At 35.1% G+C, this 19,935-nt stretch overlaps 1 protein-coding gene across 1 annotated transcript in view; it reads right to left on the minus strand.

Annotated features, from left to right (window-relative positions):
• The window catches only part of LOC140532284 (contactin-6-like), a 326,641-nt gene that overhangs the window by 25,981 nt on the left and 280,725 nt on the right, over positions 1–19,935 (minus strand). The window contains exon 16 of the mRNA XM_072650698.1: positions 13,108–13,178. Within this exon, the coding sequence (XP_072506799.1) occupies positions 13,108–13,178 (71 nt within the window). The remainder of the gene's footprint in view (positions 1–13,107; positions 13,179–19,935) is intronic.

Here is a 19,935-nt window from a genome sequence, read left to right on the forward strand (position 1 = left end):
ACTCTAGTGAATGAAAGGAATCTTATGCATATTCTATTTATTGACGTAAAAGAAATCAGAAGTCATGAATAACTTGTAACAAATGGAAAGTTGGATCTGAGATTCTCTACAAAGGAGGAAATGAGGTAACTGGAGACTATGACATAGTTCTGTGTCCATAGATAAGAAAATATATTATTTTGTTGCAATCTGTCACTGAGAGTAAAAGGAAATTAACTAGCATGAAGATATGTGCCATTTATGTACCTACATCTGCTGTTGGATGACAAATTACTACAGTTCCAAGTAAAACCTGTTGGGATTCTTCAACTTAAGTCAATGTATAAATTGATACACAATGACCCCAAAGCACAGGTAAAGGTGTGCACTTTGGAGAATGGTAAAAATATCATTGAAAAACATGCTTAATGATTAACCAGATGGGTATAGATAGAAGCAATATCAATGCAGATTACATAGATGGCATGGATATAGATACGGAAATAGATAAACATGTGGACATTAACATAGATGACATAGAGTAAATAGATCATTTAGATAGAATATAGAAAGGGTAATAATATGTTAATAAGTCCTGAAGGAGGGATAGGTTGTGAAAGACTTTCAGTAACAAAAAGGAGAATGCATTTTATGCTATAGGTAGCAGAAGACTACAAAGCAGAAGAGATTATCGTTTTATCTTTACCTTGGGGAAAAGACTTTGACAATTATCTGGAGGATGGATTGAAAAAAGAGAGATTGATGAAAAGAGTCAAATTGAGAAGAAACCTCCTGACTAAACCATTTGAATAATCTGTTAAATTCCCAAAAGGGAATGGAGACTTGGTGGGATGGTTAAAGGAGTTTGAAATATGTAGCAGCAAATTATGTTAAGATTTAATTTTCTGACACAAATTGTTATTAGAACTGTATTTGATGAAGATGAGGGTAAGTAGAGGGAGAAACAAAAAGAATATTGAGGAGAAAATATGCCTTAGAATTTTTGGTGAGAAGGGGAAAATATGTGATGATTTTAAAAAAATGACATGCCAATGTAAGCATTAAGGAATAGTAGTGATAGAGATTTCAAGTATTTAAACATCTAATGAACTTATTTTGGTACTGATAGCAGCACAACTGGTAAATTCTTGACAATTTCTTAATATTTATATATTTTTTTTAAAAAAAGTAATGAAAGAGGAAATGCTCCTCTGAAGCAAATACTTAAGATAAATGCTAATACTTATAAAAAAGGAGGAAATGACTATTATCTCTTAGAGTGTATGACAGCAAAAAGGGAAAAATGCTGTAGTTTTAAGTACACTAAATTTATAGAGAGCAGATTCTAAAGAGGTTAGAGAAAATGTTGGTATAATCCTGGGGCATGAAATTCTAGTCCTGAGCAATTGGACCTGGATGATCGCTAAGCTCTGAGAAATGGAATTCTGATGACAAATATAAATGATTCTGATATGGAAGAAAAACTGAATTTTTCTAAAGACAGTGAAATGCATAAATTGAAACTCATTGAACAATTTGGACTAAAAAAAATACAGGTAAAGAAAATGCTAAAAGGAAAGGGTAGCTTACATAGTAATTACAAGAGAGTAAAGGGTCCCATAGAAAGCTAGTTTCTTAGCAAATCATTCAGTTAGTACTTATTATTCATATGTTATGTGCTAGGCACTATGTTAGACCCTAGGGATACAATGAAATGCAAGAGTACCTTTCTCAAGAAGTTTACAATTTAAAGAGAGAGAAGACATGCAAACAACTATGTAAAATCAACTGTTTATAAAATAAAATAAGAAATAATTAACAAAGGGAAAGCACTAGAATGAAAGAGGATAAAGAAAGGCTTCCTATAAAAGGTGAAATATTAGGTGGAACTTGAAGGAACTTGAAGGAAACCAGGAAAACTCTAAGGAGGAGATGAGGAGGAAGAACGATTCCAGTCATGGGATAGGGAAAGAGGGATGGGCAACGGAGAAAATGCCCAGATTTTCTTGTTTCTGGAACAACAGTGATGCTTTTGTTTCAAAAAGTAAGGTGTAAGAGCAGGACTTGAACATTTGTATGTAGTATCTCAGCATTCAATGTAGATTTACACTATAAACAACTGTTCTTCCCATAGCAGCTGGTCCTGTCCCCATGCACAGAATTGCTGTTGGGTCCCCAAGCTTCTCACCACATAGATTCTCTTCTTAAGTTATACCTTCCCAGGACAAAATAAAGTCTGAGTTGGAGGGCATGCCAGTCTCTTCATTTGTTCTCTTTCGTTTCTTCTTCCCCTCAGTATATCCCATATATAAAATGTCTTCCTGAATCACACTTTCCTTTCAAAAACTCATTCCCTGACTCTCATACCAATAGACTCCAGTCTGCTACAAGGCCTTCTTTCTCATACAGTGTTGTTGCTTCCTAAATAGCCTTGGGGATAATTATCATTTGCAGATAACTGTGCTCTCCCATAGCCTCAGGCACACAGACAAATTCTCTTTAAGATTTCTCTGTGCTGGAGGGTTTGGTAAGGAGATGGGAAGATCAAAGAAGGGATAGGACCACTGCCAAGAATGAGTAGGAAAAAGCACCACTCTTCAATTTCTATTTTTCTCCTATTTTCTCTAAGTAAAAGAATATATATTTTGAAGTGCATGGACTAGAAAAAAAGTTACAATAATTAACAGGGAGTTCATTCCAAAGAAAAGTGAAGAAATAGAAATACTAGATCACCAAATCCAGAATAACAATAGTAGAAATTTATATTTATTTGTACATAGAAAGACACTCATGTACCTACACATATGTTATTGTTCAATCATTTTCAGTTGTGTTAGACTTTTAGTGTTCTTGGCAAAGATACTGGAGTAATTTGCCATTTCCTTCTTCCATTTATTTTATAGATGAGGTAATGAGGCAAACAGGATTAAGTGACTTGTCCAGGATCAAGCAGCCAATACGTGTCTGGGTTCAGATCTGAACTCAGGAAGAGTGGTGTTGCTGACTCCTGGCCTATCACTCTATCTACTGTACCACCTAGCTGCCTATATACATATATATATATATATATATATATGAAACATTTAAGTGCACAGATTAAATATGTAATAAATATATAAATACATATATGTAACGTATCACACACATAAGTGTATGTGTGTATGTGTGTGTGCATGTATAGTGTTTCAGCTTTGCATCTATGATCTCATCTGATCCTCACTAAAACTCCTAGTTTCCCTGACTTCCTTCAAGTCTTAGCTAATATCCTACCTTCTGTAAGAAGTCTTCCTCAGTTTTTCTTAATATTTATACATTTTCCTTCTGAAACTATTCCCAATTTATTTAAAATACATTTGTTTATACATAATTGTTTGGATGTTTTCTTCCCCATTCAACTGTTATCTCCTCCAGAAGAGAGCTTTTTCCCCCTTTTACTTGTATAGCCCATATTTAGGATGATGCCTAGCACATAGGTAGCTAGGTGTCCTGGTGCATAGAATACCAGGCCTGGGGTCAGGAAGATTTCCGGTCCCAAATTCAAGTACAGCTTCAGACATTTGCTAGCTTTGTGACTCTCGACAAATCACTTAACCTTGTTTACCTCAGTTAACTCATTTGAAAACAAGTTGGAGAAGTAAATGGTGAACCATTCCATTATCTTTGCTTAGAAAACCACAAATGGGGTAATGAAGGGTCAAGTACAAATGAAAAATGATTGAACAAGGACATCTAGGACATAGTAAGTGTTTAATAACTACTAGTTGTCTGGTTCATTGACTCACTGACTAAAAAGAATTCGAACAAAGGTCTCTCTTGAACCCTAGTTCACCTTGATCCTGACTGCAGCACACTATGTACTTTCATGTGCAAGATGAGACATGAAGTACTTATTGGATTGAGTTGTGTTTCTCATTTTCTGATTTCGAAAACCTGATCAACTTCTGAAAATAAAGCATTGCTCTTAAGGATCTCATCAAAAAGACATGTCTAAACCATATTTAAGTTACTACGTTCCATAAAACCATGGAAAAATCTATTTTTCCTTAAGTCAGAACTTCTTTCTGATTTGATGACTTCTGTCTCTGACATCACCAGTCAATCAGTGTGCTACTCATAACTCTGGGGCTATATTGACTCTTCCCTCTGTACCACATTACACAATCAATCAGTTATGAGGTCTTGCCAATTCTATCTCCTACATATGTCTTGATTCTGCACCTCCTCTATATTCTCATTGTCACCAATGGCATTGCTATAGGTTCTTGTTAACCCGGTTAAAGGACTGACCACTCTATGCCCTGTGCATCATAATCAGTTTTTTCTAAGTGAATCTGTTGATGTCATTCATCTCCTCAAAAGTTTCAGTTTCCTTCTAACATGTTCCAAGTAGTACTCAAATTTCTTTGCCTCCCAACCTTCACAGTTTCATTCTTCATTTCTGGAGCTTTTTCTTATTACTCTCTTCCATATTATTTGGATTCTAAATGAAACAGACAAACCTCTCTTAACTGAGAATGTATTATCTTAGACATTTACATGTTTGAGGTGACTTCTCTGTTTGTTCTCTCTCTCTCTCTCTCTCTCTCTCTCTCTCTCTCTCTCTCTCTCTCTCTCTCTCTCAATTCCTGCCTACTTCTTAAAAGTCTGTTCAAAGGTCAACTTTTTCAGCATGATATCCCGATTTTTATTATTCTTGCCCCTCATATAATTTCTTTCTTTCTTAGAGACCTTACTTTAAACCTAATTCACTCTGACTCTCCTTGAATGGCCAATAATAAAGATTCCTACCCAAGTACCATTTAATCCTTACTGTTTGAGCCCTGATGGCTCAGAATGAATGTAAATAGTAATGGTTTCTTTTTCCATCAGAAACCCTGAGGGTCTTCCCCTCCCAGTTTGAATTTTTTTTATTAAAGGGACCATCCCTTGGCTCACTTCTTAAACAGCCCTAATCCCTGAATGAGCATTGCCTTGGTCAAAGTGAGAACTCCAAAACACCGTGGCTTAAAAAGGCCAAGATCTCCTGCTGTATCCTGTGCAGCCTCAAGTTGTCCTGATCTATATCTGGCCCAAGCCAAATGGCTCTGTGGAGAAAGTGAGGCTGGTGACTTTGCACATCCCTCCCTCATTTAAATCCAGTTTACTTGCAAGTCTTGACATCGTCTTCCTGATGTCATGGTCCTCTTTGAGAATGAAGGACAAACTAAAATTGTTCTTTTCCCTCATATAATTCTTTTTTGTAACTTTTCAATGTAATTATTTTTTTCTTTTGTTATTACTGGTATCTTTATCTTTGTTTACCACTCAAATAAACTATAAATTCCATAAGGCCTGGTAATATGTTTCATTTAAGTTTTGGTGTGTCCTCTAGATGTATTATAGTACTCTGACAATTTTCCAAAGTAAAAGAATCTCTTAATAAATATTGCTCTGAGTTGTGGTCAATATTATTCATTTTGACAACTGTCCAGCCATCATCTCCACTGACTTTTTGTTCCATTTTTTGAAGTTTGAACTCTGATCAGCTGATACTTCCACTGTTCTATGCTGAGTAAATTCTTATAAATGAATTAATATGTTTATTGAATTAAGTTGAATGATTGATTCTGTATTCTACTTTGTCAATTCAATAGATATCTCCTGTCCTATTAAGTATGAAAGTTAAAAAAAAAATGTTTTGGAGCCAGTTGTCTTATTTTCCCATACTTCTTCTTCTTCAAAGGTTTGCTCTACTCTTACAGGTTGAATTACCATGATTAAGTAGATGATGCTCAAATGTAAATCCATTATTAATATCTGCTTTGAATATTAATTCCACCTCTCCTATTACTTGATGTGCATCTCTTCCTTGATGTCATATTGGCACATCGAACTCAACATTTCCTACATGGAAGTCGTCATTTTCCCCAATAAAATCCATCTTTTATTTAAACTTCTAGGTCTCTTGATATCAATATTATTTTGCTAGTAGGCCAGATTTTAAGCTTGGAGATATGAAATATGAAAATGAAATATGAAATAATATCTCTGTCTGTCTCTCTCTCTTTCTGTCTCTCTTCATATTCAATCAATTGGCAACACCTGTGGCTTATGATTCCACATAGTGTAGCACAGTCTGGTGTTCCAATAATGTAGTCAAGAATTCACTGAGTATGAAGAGTATTAGCCTCAATGCAGCCAGGGAAATGAGTTACATTCACTTAAAATGTTCATTAAAGACATCTGGGACATAGAATAGATGGATCCCTTGTTAATATTGAAGTCCTGAGAATTCTCAGTTCATAGAGAATGTTTAGGTCTTGGAAATATAACAGCCTGTCTTCTCAAAAAGAAAAAGAAAGAGGTTTGGAAAAACAATAACAATAAAGCAAAAGAAAACATAGAATCCACATAATAGGCTGAGAATCCCCCTGTTTATCAACAGAATAAAAATGCTGTATTTCAGGTCAAAATCTGAATTCAAATCTAAGCTTTTTCATGTATTGCATATGTGACCAAGAGCAAGTTAAAAACCACTCTAGGCCTCATTTCCATCACCTATTGTAATATTAATTAGAGTTAAAGATCTTCTCTCTCTATGAATAGGCCTTACCTGGAGCCCATTAAGGGGAACTTGATTAAGGGAGGCTTGTTTCGTAGAAATGTTCCCACTTTTTGTTAAGAAATGAAGCACTGGGTCATGAGGGTCATGCCCTCCAACTCTGAAAAGTATATGTGTGCATCAATATAGATATATATCTATATATAGACATATACATGTGTATATGTATATATAAACGTATATATGTATATATACACATATGTGTGTGTATTCGTATATACTCTGAGGTGAGATTTTGCTTTAAGGGCTTAAAAGAACATTCATGTGCCAGATGAGACTCTGGGTAGCAGTTAAAGAGTCCCCCTCTCCCGTTTGAAAACTCACATGCTTCTCTCTCCAGTAAGTAGATAGATAGATAGATAGATAGATAGATAGATAGATAGATAGATAGATAGATAGATAGATATAGATATAGATATAGATATGTGTAATGGTCAGACAGTTCGATCTGTCTGTTGATCTGTGATATATGTATTGCTTATGGTCAGACAGTTAGAAGCACTGTTGGAGTTTTTTTTTAATTTCTCTGTTTGTATTCTCTCTGTTGGAATACATGATTAAAGAAGAATTGTTGATCCCTCAAAAGTTGCCTTACTTTTAGATAAGCAGGTCTAAGAACCTATGCAGCTGGCCCTCCTGTGTATGCTAGGGGCTTGCTGCTACACCTGTGAACTGAGGGGATTGGGCTGGATAGCCTATAAAGCCTTACCTAGTTTGAAATCCCTAATTCTATAAATGGACAGATAAATTAATAGCTAGGTAGGCTACTAAATATGTGTGAGCATATGTGTGAGAAACAAAGAAAAAGATAATGGATGGGATTGATAGGTCCCATCGAAAGATAATCTAAGATAACCCTTCAGGTAAGCAATGAGTTGGGCTGAAAAATGAATGGGAGAAATTACCTGTGCTGGAATGTATCTTGGAAACTGCACAGTTTTATCCTCATGTGATTGCAAATACAAAAATCTTCCTTTTTACCAATTATATCTTTCTAATATTGTTATATGGCAGAATTAATGGAATACCATGTTTTCTGATGAAGCAAAATGGTCAGTCACTCAAAGACAATCAGTATGCTGATAGCTATCATAAAGTTCCAATTTAGTATGACTGCATGGAGCAGCTGCCCTATGCCAGGCCCCATGGGAGGAACTGGGCCTACCAGGATATCAAAGATATCTCTTTGATACAAATAGCTCCGTTTCTAAAAGTTAGTGAGTATTCAGTACATATACATTTGTCAAACACTACATTCTAGGCACTATTTTAAGTACTAAAGATAAAAAGAATGACAAAACAATACGTGCTCTCCATTAGATCAAAATCTAATGAGACAACCTGTTAAGAACAATGAACACAGAAGAAATGCGTAGGAATTGTTGAAAGGACACTTCAGAGGGAAGGTAATAGCCATTGTAGGGAAAGAGTAAAGATGTCGTAGAAAAGGGGTAGGAGGTAGGAATGGAACTGAATTACTATTCCTTTATCAGCTTCAAGCCTTCAATCACTTTCCATAGACACATTCTATATTTTTTTTTTAATGAATGTCCTAATACATTCAAAGAAAAACCTTCCCCCCAGAAAAGAATCGATCTCCATAAGCAGTGGAAAACTGAAATGGAAATGGTTCTTTTATTAAGGAGACCCATGGAAGATCAGATCCCAGTATTTTTCACTTAATTTCTAATAAAAGAATATATACACATATGTGTATGTGTGTATGTATATGTGTGGGATTGATCACATAGATGTTGTCAGGTTTGTTTTTAGAGAGTAATAAATTCTCTACCAATTATGGAAAGAGAACATGGCACGATATTGTGTAACAAAGAATTGACCTTTCTACCAGGTGTGTTTAAGTCCTGCTTCTCACACATATTGGCTTACATCTATGGTATTGGACAGGTCACTTACAATCTCAGGGATCTGGAATACTCTATAAGATTGTTTTTAGGAGAAAAGGAACCGATCTGCATTAGTAGAGAGAGTTTATTCACCTGTGAATTCCTTAGACAAAATCAGTCATTGGTTCAATATAGCTTCCTGTGCCATCCCTGATTAGGTAAATGATGCTTGTTTCTTTCCTCCTTTTTCTTGCTAAACCTTTCTGTTTCTAGAGATTTGAAATTTTCTTCCATTAATGTTTTCAGCTTATATCTGAAGAATGATCAATATTTAATCATAACTCTTTTTAAGAAACCTAAGTATTTAGCAAGTAATTCATGTGGCTGAGAGGTATTAGTTGCCAACTTCAGAATCAAGAAATCTGGTCAAGCCTTTCCTCTGTCACATACTGGCTATTCAATGCTGGGCAAGTCATGTGATCTTTGGATACTCTAGCTATGTCTTTAAATCCAAAAGTAATGAATAAGTTCAATTGGCAGAGGAAGTTCCTTCATACGAGAATCTCTAATATCAATGGAATCACAGATCTAAAGCCTATTCTACATGCTAGTCACACTCTGATAATGCTCATAATTAATATTAACTACAAGAGATGTATCACACAATGCCTAATGAAGGATAAGTATAACCTGAAAATGAGGCAAATGATGAATAAAAATGCACAGTAAGAAAGATCCAATGCTTTAAAACTAAATCTAAAGGTAGATACAATGTATTAAAAAATAGAAAAATAAGGTCTTATGTTTATCTTCTGTTAAATACATGCAAAACATTTGCATAAGAAGGTTTTGAACAAGAAAACATGAAGAAATTGTTGCTATTGGAGGGATGAAATACACAGAGGCAATCCATTTAATAATATTTAAGTATAATACCCACTTCTCCAAAGTAAAGTGCATATTATACGTATATATGTATACATATATGTGTGTATGCATGTATATATGTATATGTGTGTGCATATATACGTATATTCTTGTATGTGTGTGTGTGTGTGCGTGTGTGCATGTGTGTGTGATACAGCTTGGTAATGTCTATACTAAACATTAAAGAAACTACAAGAAAAAAATGGGATAGAACATTCCTAGAAACTTAAAAATATTATAAGAAATGACATAAAATATAAAAAAGAAAATTGACTCTGCACCGGAAATGAATGATTGACTCTGTCTGAAGGCAGAGTTGAAGTAATATACAAAAAAGAAATAGCAATATTGATCTGAAATACAGTGGATTATGGAAAATAGGGGGAGAGAGGATTCATTGTTTTCTGTATGTCAGAAGAGAGTAACAGTTGGGGATGGGATTGGGTGGAGGCAGTCTCCAGAGCTTTCACATATCTTTAATTCCTGTTTTTCATTCTCTTTCACAGTTGGATCAGATTTGAGTGAGTTAAATGTGAAGGTATATGGAAGAGAATTATATGAGTTTTAGTTACTTGCTAGAGTATTTAATTTTTTTGATGGTTTCTGTGATTTCGGATTTAATCAGGATGGTTAGTCAGTTCATTAGAGTAAGGAGAAAAAATATGTTTTCTTTGTGTTAGTCAAGTGCAATTAGGATTGCTCTTGTCAGTTCTAAAATAGATCTAAGTCCAACTTGTCTAGTGTGGAAATAAATGAAATTGCCTCTTCTGTCTTTACATCTTCTTAGGTAAGCAGAAGCCAAAATGCTAGAAAGGATTCTCTGGTAAGAGAGGGGACCCCAAAGGTGGCTTCCTCTTAGATTGAAACAAAATATACAAAGGAAGGGAAACAATCATGATTCATCTGGGGAGGTAGTTAATGTCATTGAAAAATCATTATTCCTATATATTGCTGTCTATAGCTGAAAATTGAACATTATATATACATACATACATACATATATATATATATCTGTAATATTGCAAAGGATTTTAGAGATGGTATTTTATACTTACAACAACCTTGTTAGGTAGATGATACTATCCCTGTTACAGATGAAGAATCACCAAGGGTTATTTACAGAGTCAAAAAGCATCTGAGACTAGATCAAAGTCAGTTGTTCCTGGCTCCAAGGGAGCATGTGTTCTCTGTGCCTCCTAGATGGCTATTAATTTATTGAACGACCATTCGTTAGGTACTTACTTTGTAGAAAACACGATGCTTTGCGTGGTCCTAGCTACTAAAAGATAAGTGTTTGGAGATTTTTTACTGTCCATGGGTCAGGTGTATAACTGAAATAAATATACTGCAAGGGGGTAGAACTAGGAATTATTATATTCAGTCTCCTACAACCACTCGAGCTATGCTTCCAGCCTAGGACTGTCAACTACCAATAGCTAAGATGTGCTGACTCCATATGTTCTTTTATAACTGGGTTTAAGATCATCTAAAACAATCTTCCTTATGTTCAAATTGCCGGGAGCAAAGGCCCTACAAGATGAAGGGATTGAATGAAGGTCTCATGACTACTTGGTGGTAGAGATAGGATGACAATACAAGTTTCCAGAACTGATTATCTTGGTTCTTTCCATTATACTCTGCACACTCTCCCTTTGCATGTATTTCAGTGGAGTAAAGTAAGAACTTATTTGATTAATAAAAATGATGTCCACTGAGAAATGTAATGGAAGTTTCATTTGTGCAATGACACATTTTCAGGCTACTTTTAAAAGGGTCTTCATAATTCAGAATTCAAGAACTTGTAAAAAATTCTTGTTTTACAAGTCAATATGACACTTCTTTCTATGAGAGGGCAGCATTTATTTGTATTTCAGCCCTTACCCTCCCCCCCCCCAAAAAAGTATGCACCATCTAAAGCATTATATATACTCCTTCAACTCCTGGTAAAATTTAGCTCAGTATCTATTTTACAATATTCAAAAAATATGACTGAAAAGTGTAACATATATTTAGTGACAAAGAGGTTGTCAAAGATTTGCAACTTGATAAACCTTGCAGACAAATGTCACACTTGAATAACCTCAGTGAATTAAATATTTATGGTGGGAAAAAATTATTCAATAGGTCGGCTTGCTTCTGTTTTAGACTTATTGTATATTCTCCATTATATTTCTCTTTTAATAAAAATGAAACTGAGAAAGAAGAATGTTCAAAATCATAATCATCCCTTATTTATAACTTGTAACTTTGAGAGCAAGATTGTAGGCCATGTCCTTTTGTATTTTGGTATGGGAAATGATATTACCAGGGTATTGAGAAAAGCTTGTTATGTCAAAGCAAAATATCACATACATAAATCTAAATCATAATGCACACACATATACTTACATAGATGCATATGTATATTCACAGACTATATCTGTGTTTATATACATATATACATATATATACATATAGACATATGGTTAAATGCATATATATATTTCTATATATATTTATGCATATATTTCTAACACATACATATATTTTCTCTACTTCTAAGGTGCTATATGGATTTATGTAGTCAGCATTAAAAACAATTTCCTACAAACCTTTAGGCCACTTTGAACACAGGGAGGAAATGAAATAATATTCAGGGTTGACCATAAGCCAATTTATTCCATGCAGAAAGTGGTTCATCTGAGCCCAATATATTAGGAGACCTCAATGATGCAGTTATATAGTCTTGGACAGACAAGACATCATGTGAAAGTGGTTTCGCCAGCCAGAGGCTCAAGGGCTTTGGGTTGAACAAGTATTTAATTCCAATAGAGTCAAGATACATTTTCAGAAATTCCCTGTACTTGAATTAGGGAATGGCAGCTGCTTCAGAATTAATCAGATTTTGATTGGAATATAACCTGCATAAAAGCAAAATGGAGTGGTTTATTTCGACTTATTTTTGCTCTGCTGTTTCAGTTGAGGCTTCCTGACACCAGGCATGCCCAAGAAAACTAAAGAATTTAATCTAAACACCATATGGTTTCTTACGGTACATAACATATCTTGATTTGTTTATGTCCAATTTTCACTGGTACGCTTGATCCTCTGTAAATTACACTGTTACCAGACAGCATGCTTTGTCAACATGTTCTCAAATTTCAAAACCAAACTTAAGTAACCACAAATAGTGGTAACATCAACCAAAGGAACTGTACATCTCCCATTCTTCAAATACCAGCATTAGCTCTGTGAAGGAGCACTCACTGTCTTAAGCAGAAATAGACAAGGTATCCCAAGATCTGGGATTTTGTTCTGGGATTGCCATTAACTGGTCATGACCTTAGACAAGTAATTTCTCTTCTTTGGCTATAATTTCCTCATTAGTCAAATGAGAAAACTGGACACAATGATTAGAAACATTTTAGTTGTAAAACTTTGTGATTTTAATCAAGGACTATCTAACTTTTTTTAGGTTAGTATATAAGGCTGTTGACCTACAATCAAATGAATGTAGATTTCAAATAATTTTATTCATAATTAATTTTCTTCATAAGGGTGACTATATAACACTAGCTACATTCTTTCATTTTAATAATATATTTTAATATGTTTTTTCTAAGGAAATTTTTATTGTAGCACAAAGTTTTCATATTTCTAGCTTAACAGTGACCAAAGGATCCATTTTAATTTTGGTTTGCTTTTCCACGAACTGTCCTGGCAACAGAGATATGTTTTTCCTTTTCAAAATAATTTAGCTGAATTTAAATTTACCTCCCATGTAATGATGAGCTCAGATCGACTTCCTCCACCTCCGCTGATGTTTGTTGGTGCCACTACAGGGACTAAATGACAAAGAGAAATGCAGATTGGTCATCATCCTAGGTCATGTTTTACTAGAAGATTTTTGCTTTGGCATTTCATTCTTCAAAGCTTTGAATAAGGACATTATAATATAGTTTTGCATTTTTAATGAGCATAAATTATATTTACATGTTTTCAAATTTCTAAGATAGAGGACACTGTTGTGCTTGATACAGGAGCACCTAGTTTCCAGAATTAATTAAAAAACCAAGTAACATCCTGTGTTTGACATTATTATTCATCATCTACTAATTGGCAAAATGATGTTCCATTCAGATGGTAAGTGTGACACTGCTGATTCCCAGACTAATTACACAGTTGTTCTGTAAACATGTTACTGAGGCACTTTATTAATTATTTTTTCAATAAACAAATGAAAAAGATCTTTTATTTTGTCATCAGAAAATTTCAACTTTTTAAAACAATTTTCCCTTGACTAAAAAACCCATGCTAGACTGAACAATACATGAAAAGCTCATTTCTCAGTGGCATATTTCATTTTAAGATGGAGGATAATTTCATTTTGTTGGTTTACATAATTTCTACTAGCTAGAGAAATGTATTCACTGAAAATACAACTATGACTTGGATTAGTTCAAATGAACATAAAAACAAAGATGAAATTAATCAATGCATGTGGAAATGACTGCTCCTTTATTTTGTAATCTGTTCAATGTATGAAAAACATAATTTTTCTAGTTATAATGAGAGAAAAGTTCTCCTAACATTTTAGAAGTGACCCTTTCCACATTTCACATTATGTTAGGCATGCAATGAGGATTTTTAAAAATCAATTATGTATTTCCAAATCTTCTCTAATAAAAAAAAAAATCCAGTAAACTTCCCCCTCATTTTAGCCAGATATTTACCTGTTTAGCTTATACGTATGCAAATGAGTCTTTTTCTTTTTCTAGGAAGGGGCATATATGTATGATTTCATTGATTCAGAGTACTCTAGAAGTGGAAATTACTTTCATTGATACATTGTAATAAATTCTGTAACTTAAGAGTATTACTAAAATGCCTTTAGCAACATGAGATTAAATAACTTGTCTTTGACCACAGAGCCAACAGCTGTTATAGTTGTTGTTTGTTTGTTATTGTTGCTTGGTCAATTCTGTTGTGTCTGACTCTTCATGATGCCTTTTGATGTTTATCTGGCAGAGAGTAGTTTGACATTTCTTTTTCCAGCTCATTATACAGATGAGGAACTGAGGCAAAGAGGGTTAAGTGACTTGCCCAGGGTCAAACAGCTAGTAAGTTTCTAAGGTCAGATGTGAACTTGAGTCTTCCTGACTAAAGGCACAACACTTTATCCATTGTGCCACCTAGCTGTCTCCCCAACAGTTCCTGGAGTGGTGTGCCATTTCCTTCTTCTGTGTATTAAGACAAACAGGTTAAGTGACTTGCCCAGCACCACATGACTAGCAAATATCTGAGATCAGATTTGAACTGAGCAAACTGACTGTCAATTGTGCTATATGTTAAACTTGAATCCAAGTTATAATTACTCTAAATCCCACCTTGTTTACATTAAAATATACTGCCTCTCATCTGTCTATCTGTCTGTCTATCTATCTATCTACCTATGTGTTGGTAAATGGGTTAAGAAGTAGATGACTCCAAAACAATGGAGAAATGTAAGAGGCACAAGTAGGCAGCAATGTATTACCAGTGATGACGTGTAAAAAGCATGTCCTATAGGTTATAATCTATAAGATAAATAATGAAAAACTTTAGGAGACAGGCATACAGAAAGAGAAAAACAGAACAGATAGAGAGTATAAGTACTATGCTGATAAGATTGTAATGTTAAAAATAAAACAAACAACTAGAAAATGCCCCAGCATGTTGAATAGACCATCTATGAAAACTCTAAGGGAAAAGAGAGACAAGAGTCTCATAGTTTAATCAGGGTACATGGATTATGGTCTGCATCATCAGATGATATATAGAGATAAATAGATGATGGATAGATAGAGACGAGATAAGATCATGCATTCATTGAAATAGCTGAAGTAACAGAAAACCACTTCTTTGGCTCAGAGGAAAGACAGTGGTAAATTAAATCAATGACTTTTCTTAACAATCAGAATACCAAATTGCTCTCTAGTGATACTAAAATTTTATTTGTGCTACTTTCCTTCTTGCTTAAATTGTAGGAATCCCTTGGCATTTACTTCTCGTTCAGCAGAGTGTAAAAAGACTTTGTTCCAAAGGCAAGAAAATTCTGACTTGAACTTAACCAATATTGATCAGGTTCATCTTTGTTTGTTGGGGGAAAAAGAAACAAAGGGAGAGAAAGACAAAGGAAGAAAGAAAAGAAAGAGAGAAAGAATGGAAGAAAGAAAAGAAATAATAGATAAATGAGAAAAACTCTCTTTCATCCTCCATGAGGAAAGACAATGTGATGAAGTAGAAAACTCACTTGGACTAGCATTAAAAGCTCTGGGTTATCATTCTAGATCTTCTATCTAATAGATTTGTGAGGATTTCCACTTGGCATAATTCCATTTATACTGCTCTTTACAGGTTTTCTCCCCCTTTAGAATATAAACTACTTGAGGGCTGAGATGATGTTGTTTCTTTGTATCCTTAGCACTTAGCACAATGTCTGTCACAGTGGAACACATTAAATAAATTCTTGTTTATTGGCCGCCTAAAAGGAATAAATTAGGTTAGTTGTGCTGTGTTGCCTTTCGCAGGAGTATTCTTAAAATTTATGCTTATAAGAAGGTGTGAAGCTTTAATATCTTCTAGTTAAGAGAACATCATTGCACATGGCTCATTTTTAAACAAAATATGCTGAAAGTATACTGAAAATAATTTCTTTTCTGTTGAGTTCAATGAATCATCCACATCTGATAGCATGTTTTTTTTTATTAATTAATTAATTAATTAATTGATTAATTAATTTTGTTTTCAGCATTCATTTCCACAAAATTTTGAATTCCAAATTTTCTCCCCATCTCTCCCTTCCCCCCAAAATGCTATGCATTCTGATTGCCCTTTCCACCAATGTGCCCTCCCTTCTAATACACCTCCTTTCCCATAGCCCCATCTTCTCTCTTGTCCTGTAGGGCAAGATAAATTTCTATACCGCATTACCTATGTTTCTTATTTCTCAGTTGTATGCGAAAATATTCTCAACATTTGTTCCTAAAACTTTGAATTCCAAGTTTTCTTCCTTCCTCCCTCCCCACCTAGCCCCACTGAGAAGGTAAACAATTCAATATAGGCTATAAATGTGTAGTCTTGCAAATAACTTCCATAATAGTCATGTTGTGTAAGATTAACTATATTTCCCTCTATCATATCCTGTGCTCCACTTCTTCTACTGCCTCTTTTGACCTTGTCCCCTCCCCAAGAGTGTTTACTTCTAATTACTCCCTTCTCCCATTTGCCTCCCTTCCATCATCCCCCTCCCCGCTTATCCCCTTCTCCCCTACTTTCCTTTAGTGTAAGATAGATTTTCATTCCAAATTGAGTGTGCATGTTATTCCTTCTTTGAGTCAAATGTGATGAGAGTAACTTCACTTTTTCCCTCTCACCTCCCCCCCTTTCCCCTCCATTGGAAGAACTTTTTCTTGCCTCATCTGTGAGAGCTAATTTCCCCCATTCCATTTCTCCCATTCTCTTCCCAATATATTCCTCTCTCACTCCTTAACTTTAGTTTTTTGGATATGATCCTTTCCTATTCAACTGACACTGTGCTCTCTCTCTCTCTGTCTCTCTGTCTCTCTCTGTCTCTGTCTCTCTCTGTCTCTGTCTCTCTGTCTCTGTCTCTGTCTCTCTCTCTCTCTCTCTCTCTCTCTCTCTCTCTCTCTCTCTCTCTCTCTCTATATATATATATATATATATATATATATATATATATATATATATATATATATATATATATATATATATATATATATATATTTGTGTGTGTGTGTGTGTGTGTGTGTGTGTATAATCCCTCCAACTACCCAGATATTGAGAAAAGTTTCAAGAGTGGCAAATACTGTCTTTCCATGTAGGAATATAAAAAGCTCAACTTTAGTATGTCCTTTGGGATTTCTCTTTCCTGTTTACCTTTTCATGCTTCTCTTGATTCTTGTGTTTGAAAGTCAAATTTTCTTTTCAGCTCTGGTCTTTTCATCAAGAATGCTTGAAAGTCCTCTATTTCATTGAATGATCATTTTTTGTCCTGAAGTATGATACTCAGTTTTGTTGGATAGGTAATTCTTGGTTTTAGTCCTAATTCCTTTGACTTCTGGAATATTATATTCCAAGACCTTCAATACCTTAATGTAGGAACTGCTAGATCTTGTGTTATCCTGATTTTATTTCCACAATACTCGAATTGTTTCTTTCTGGCTGCTTAAAATATTTTCTCCTTGACTTGGGAACTCTAGAATTTGGCTACAATATTCCTAGGAGTTTCTCTTCTTGAATTTCTTTCAGGAGGTGATCGGTGGATTGTTTCAATATTCATTTTGCCCCTGGTTCTTGAATATCAGGCCAGTTTTCCCTGATAATTTCATGAAAGATGATGTCTAGGCTCTCTTTTTTGATTGTGGTTTTCAGGTAGTCCCATAATTTTTAAACTGTCTCTCCTGGATCAGTTTTCCAAGTCAGTTGTTTATCCAATGAGATATTTCACACTATCTTCCATTTTTTCATTCTTTTCATTTTGTTTTGTAATTTCTTGTTTTCTCATAAAGTCATTACCTTCCATGTGCTCTATTCTAATTTTCAAAGAATTATTTTCTTCAGTGAGCTTTTGAACCTCCTTTTCCATTTGTTTAATTTTGCTTTTTAAAACATTCTTCTCCTCATTGGCTTTTTGGCCCTCTTTTGCCAATTTTGTTAGCTTATTTTTAAAGGTATTCTTTTCTTCAGGTTTTATTTTTTTGAGTCTTCTTTAACAAGTTGTTGACTCCGTTTTCATGATTTTCTTGCATCACTCTCATTTTTCTCCCCAAATTTTCCTCCACCTCTCTTACTGGATTCTCAAAATCATGTTTGAGCTCTTCCATTGTCTACCATTACATATTTATTTTGGAGGTTTTGAATGCAGAAGCCTTGACTTTTATGTCTTCTCTTGATGGTAAACATTGTTCTTCCTCATCTGAAAGGATGGGAAGGAATACCTATTCACCAAGAAAGCAACCTTCTATTGTTTTATTTTTTTTCCTTCTTTTTGGGCATTTTCCCAACCAGTTACTTGACTTTTGAGTCCTTTGTCAAGAGTAGAGTATACTTTGGGGACCTGTATGATCTCAATTCCTCCAAGGTGACACATTCAGGGAAAAAGAATTTATTACCAGGCTGGGCTTGATGCTGAGGTTCACATCAGCTGCTCAATTCTTCCAGGGGCTTCATTCAACAATGGATGCTGACTGCTACCTGCCCTGCCACCTTACCCATTGCAGCCTGCTGCTGCTGCCAGTGCCTGGAGCCAGGGCTAGGGGAGGACCCTGCTCCCTTGTCATGGAGATGAAAAAGCCCTTTCACTGACCTGTGAAGGTGCTTTTGTCACCTGTGCATTGAGGGATCTATGAACCATGGCTGCTGCCACTGAGGATTAAACTCCCAAGACCTGCTCCTGTCCTCTTACAAGAGCAGTGCAGCCAAGGCTGAGCTGGGCTCTGATGTGAATCCAGTGGGACAGACTTTTACCCATCAGGCTTTCAAGTCACCCTGGGCTGGAAAACTCCTCCACTCTGTCATTCTGTGGCTTCTGCTGTTCTAGAATTTGTTGAGAGTCATTCTTTACAGGTATTTTATGGTCTGTGGGGGAAGAGCTAGAGCATGTTCTTCTTTCTACTCTGCCATCTTGGCTCCACCCTGATAACATCTTAAAATTCATATATATATATATATATATTGCTCTAACATTTACAAACCACTTTACATCCCTCATCTCATCTGATCATATCACTATGAGATGAGAACTATAGTATTTTGTTAAGATAGGGGAGATGGTTAGATACATCTTTTCATTTCTTTAGTGCAGTTCTATTGAGTAAACTCCTTCTACCTTTGCAGATTCATTCCTGCTTTGAAGCTTGGTCTTATAGAGTTGCCTAAAGTAATGAAAGAAAATTCCATGAATTGCAGGGTCTTACATTCAAAATATGTCAGAAGTGTGATTTGGAGCCAGGAAAGTTTTGTGTCCCTTTTATCACAGACTAAAAACATTATTACAACTATTTTTGAGGAGAGAAAACTGAAACTTTAAAGAAACATTACTCATTTGTTTCCACCCAGCTAGTAAATGGTAGGGGTAGGAGTCTAAGTCAAGCCTCACCTTTCTTAGATTTCAGGACAAACCATAAAAATACATGACTTCATCACCAACTATTTCCATTATTTCCTGCAATGGCAGGAAAGATCAGCTCATATATAGGTCTAGTTAACAGAATCCCATAAATACAGGCATTATTAAAAGGGGGAAAGGGGAAGCTGTCAAAAAACAGGGGCAATGACTGGAAGTCCAGAGGGCTGACTTTGTGTCCTGGTTACAACATTAATGGACTATATTATCTTGGGAAATTCACTTCATTTGTCTGGGACTCCATTTGATACATCTAGAAAATTAAAGTTTAGGGATGAGTGACCAATAATGTCTCTTTCACTTAAAGCTAGAACAGAGGTTTCAGTCATGACCCCTATGTATGCAATGGCCACATGTCTTTTCCCCACAGAACACTGCCAAGTGTGGCACAAAACTGATTAAAATGTAATTGGCAA

The sequence above is a fragment of the Notamacropus eugenii genome, chromosome 3, assembly GCF_028372415.1.
Source record: "Notamacropus eugenii isolate mMacEug1 chromosome 3, mMacEug1.pri_v2, whole genome shotgun sequence".
Classification (NCBI taxonomy): Eukaryota; Metazoa; Chordata; class Mammalia; order Diprotodontia; family Macropodidae; genus Notamacropus; species Notamacropus eugenii.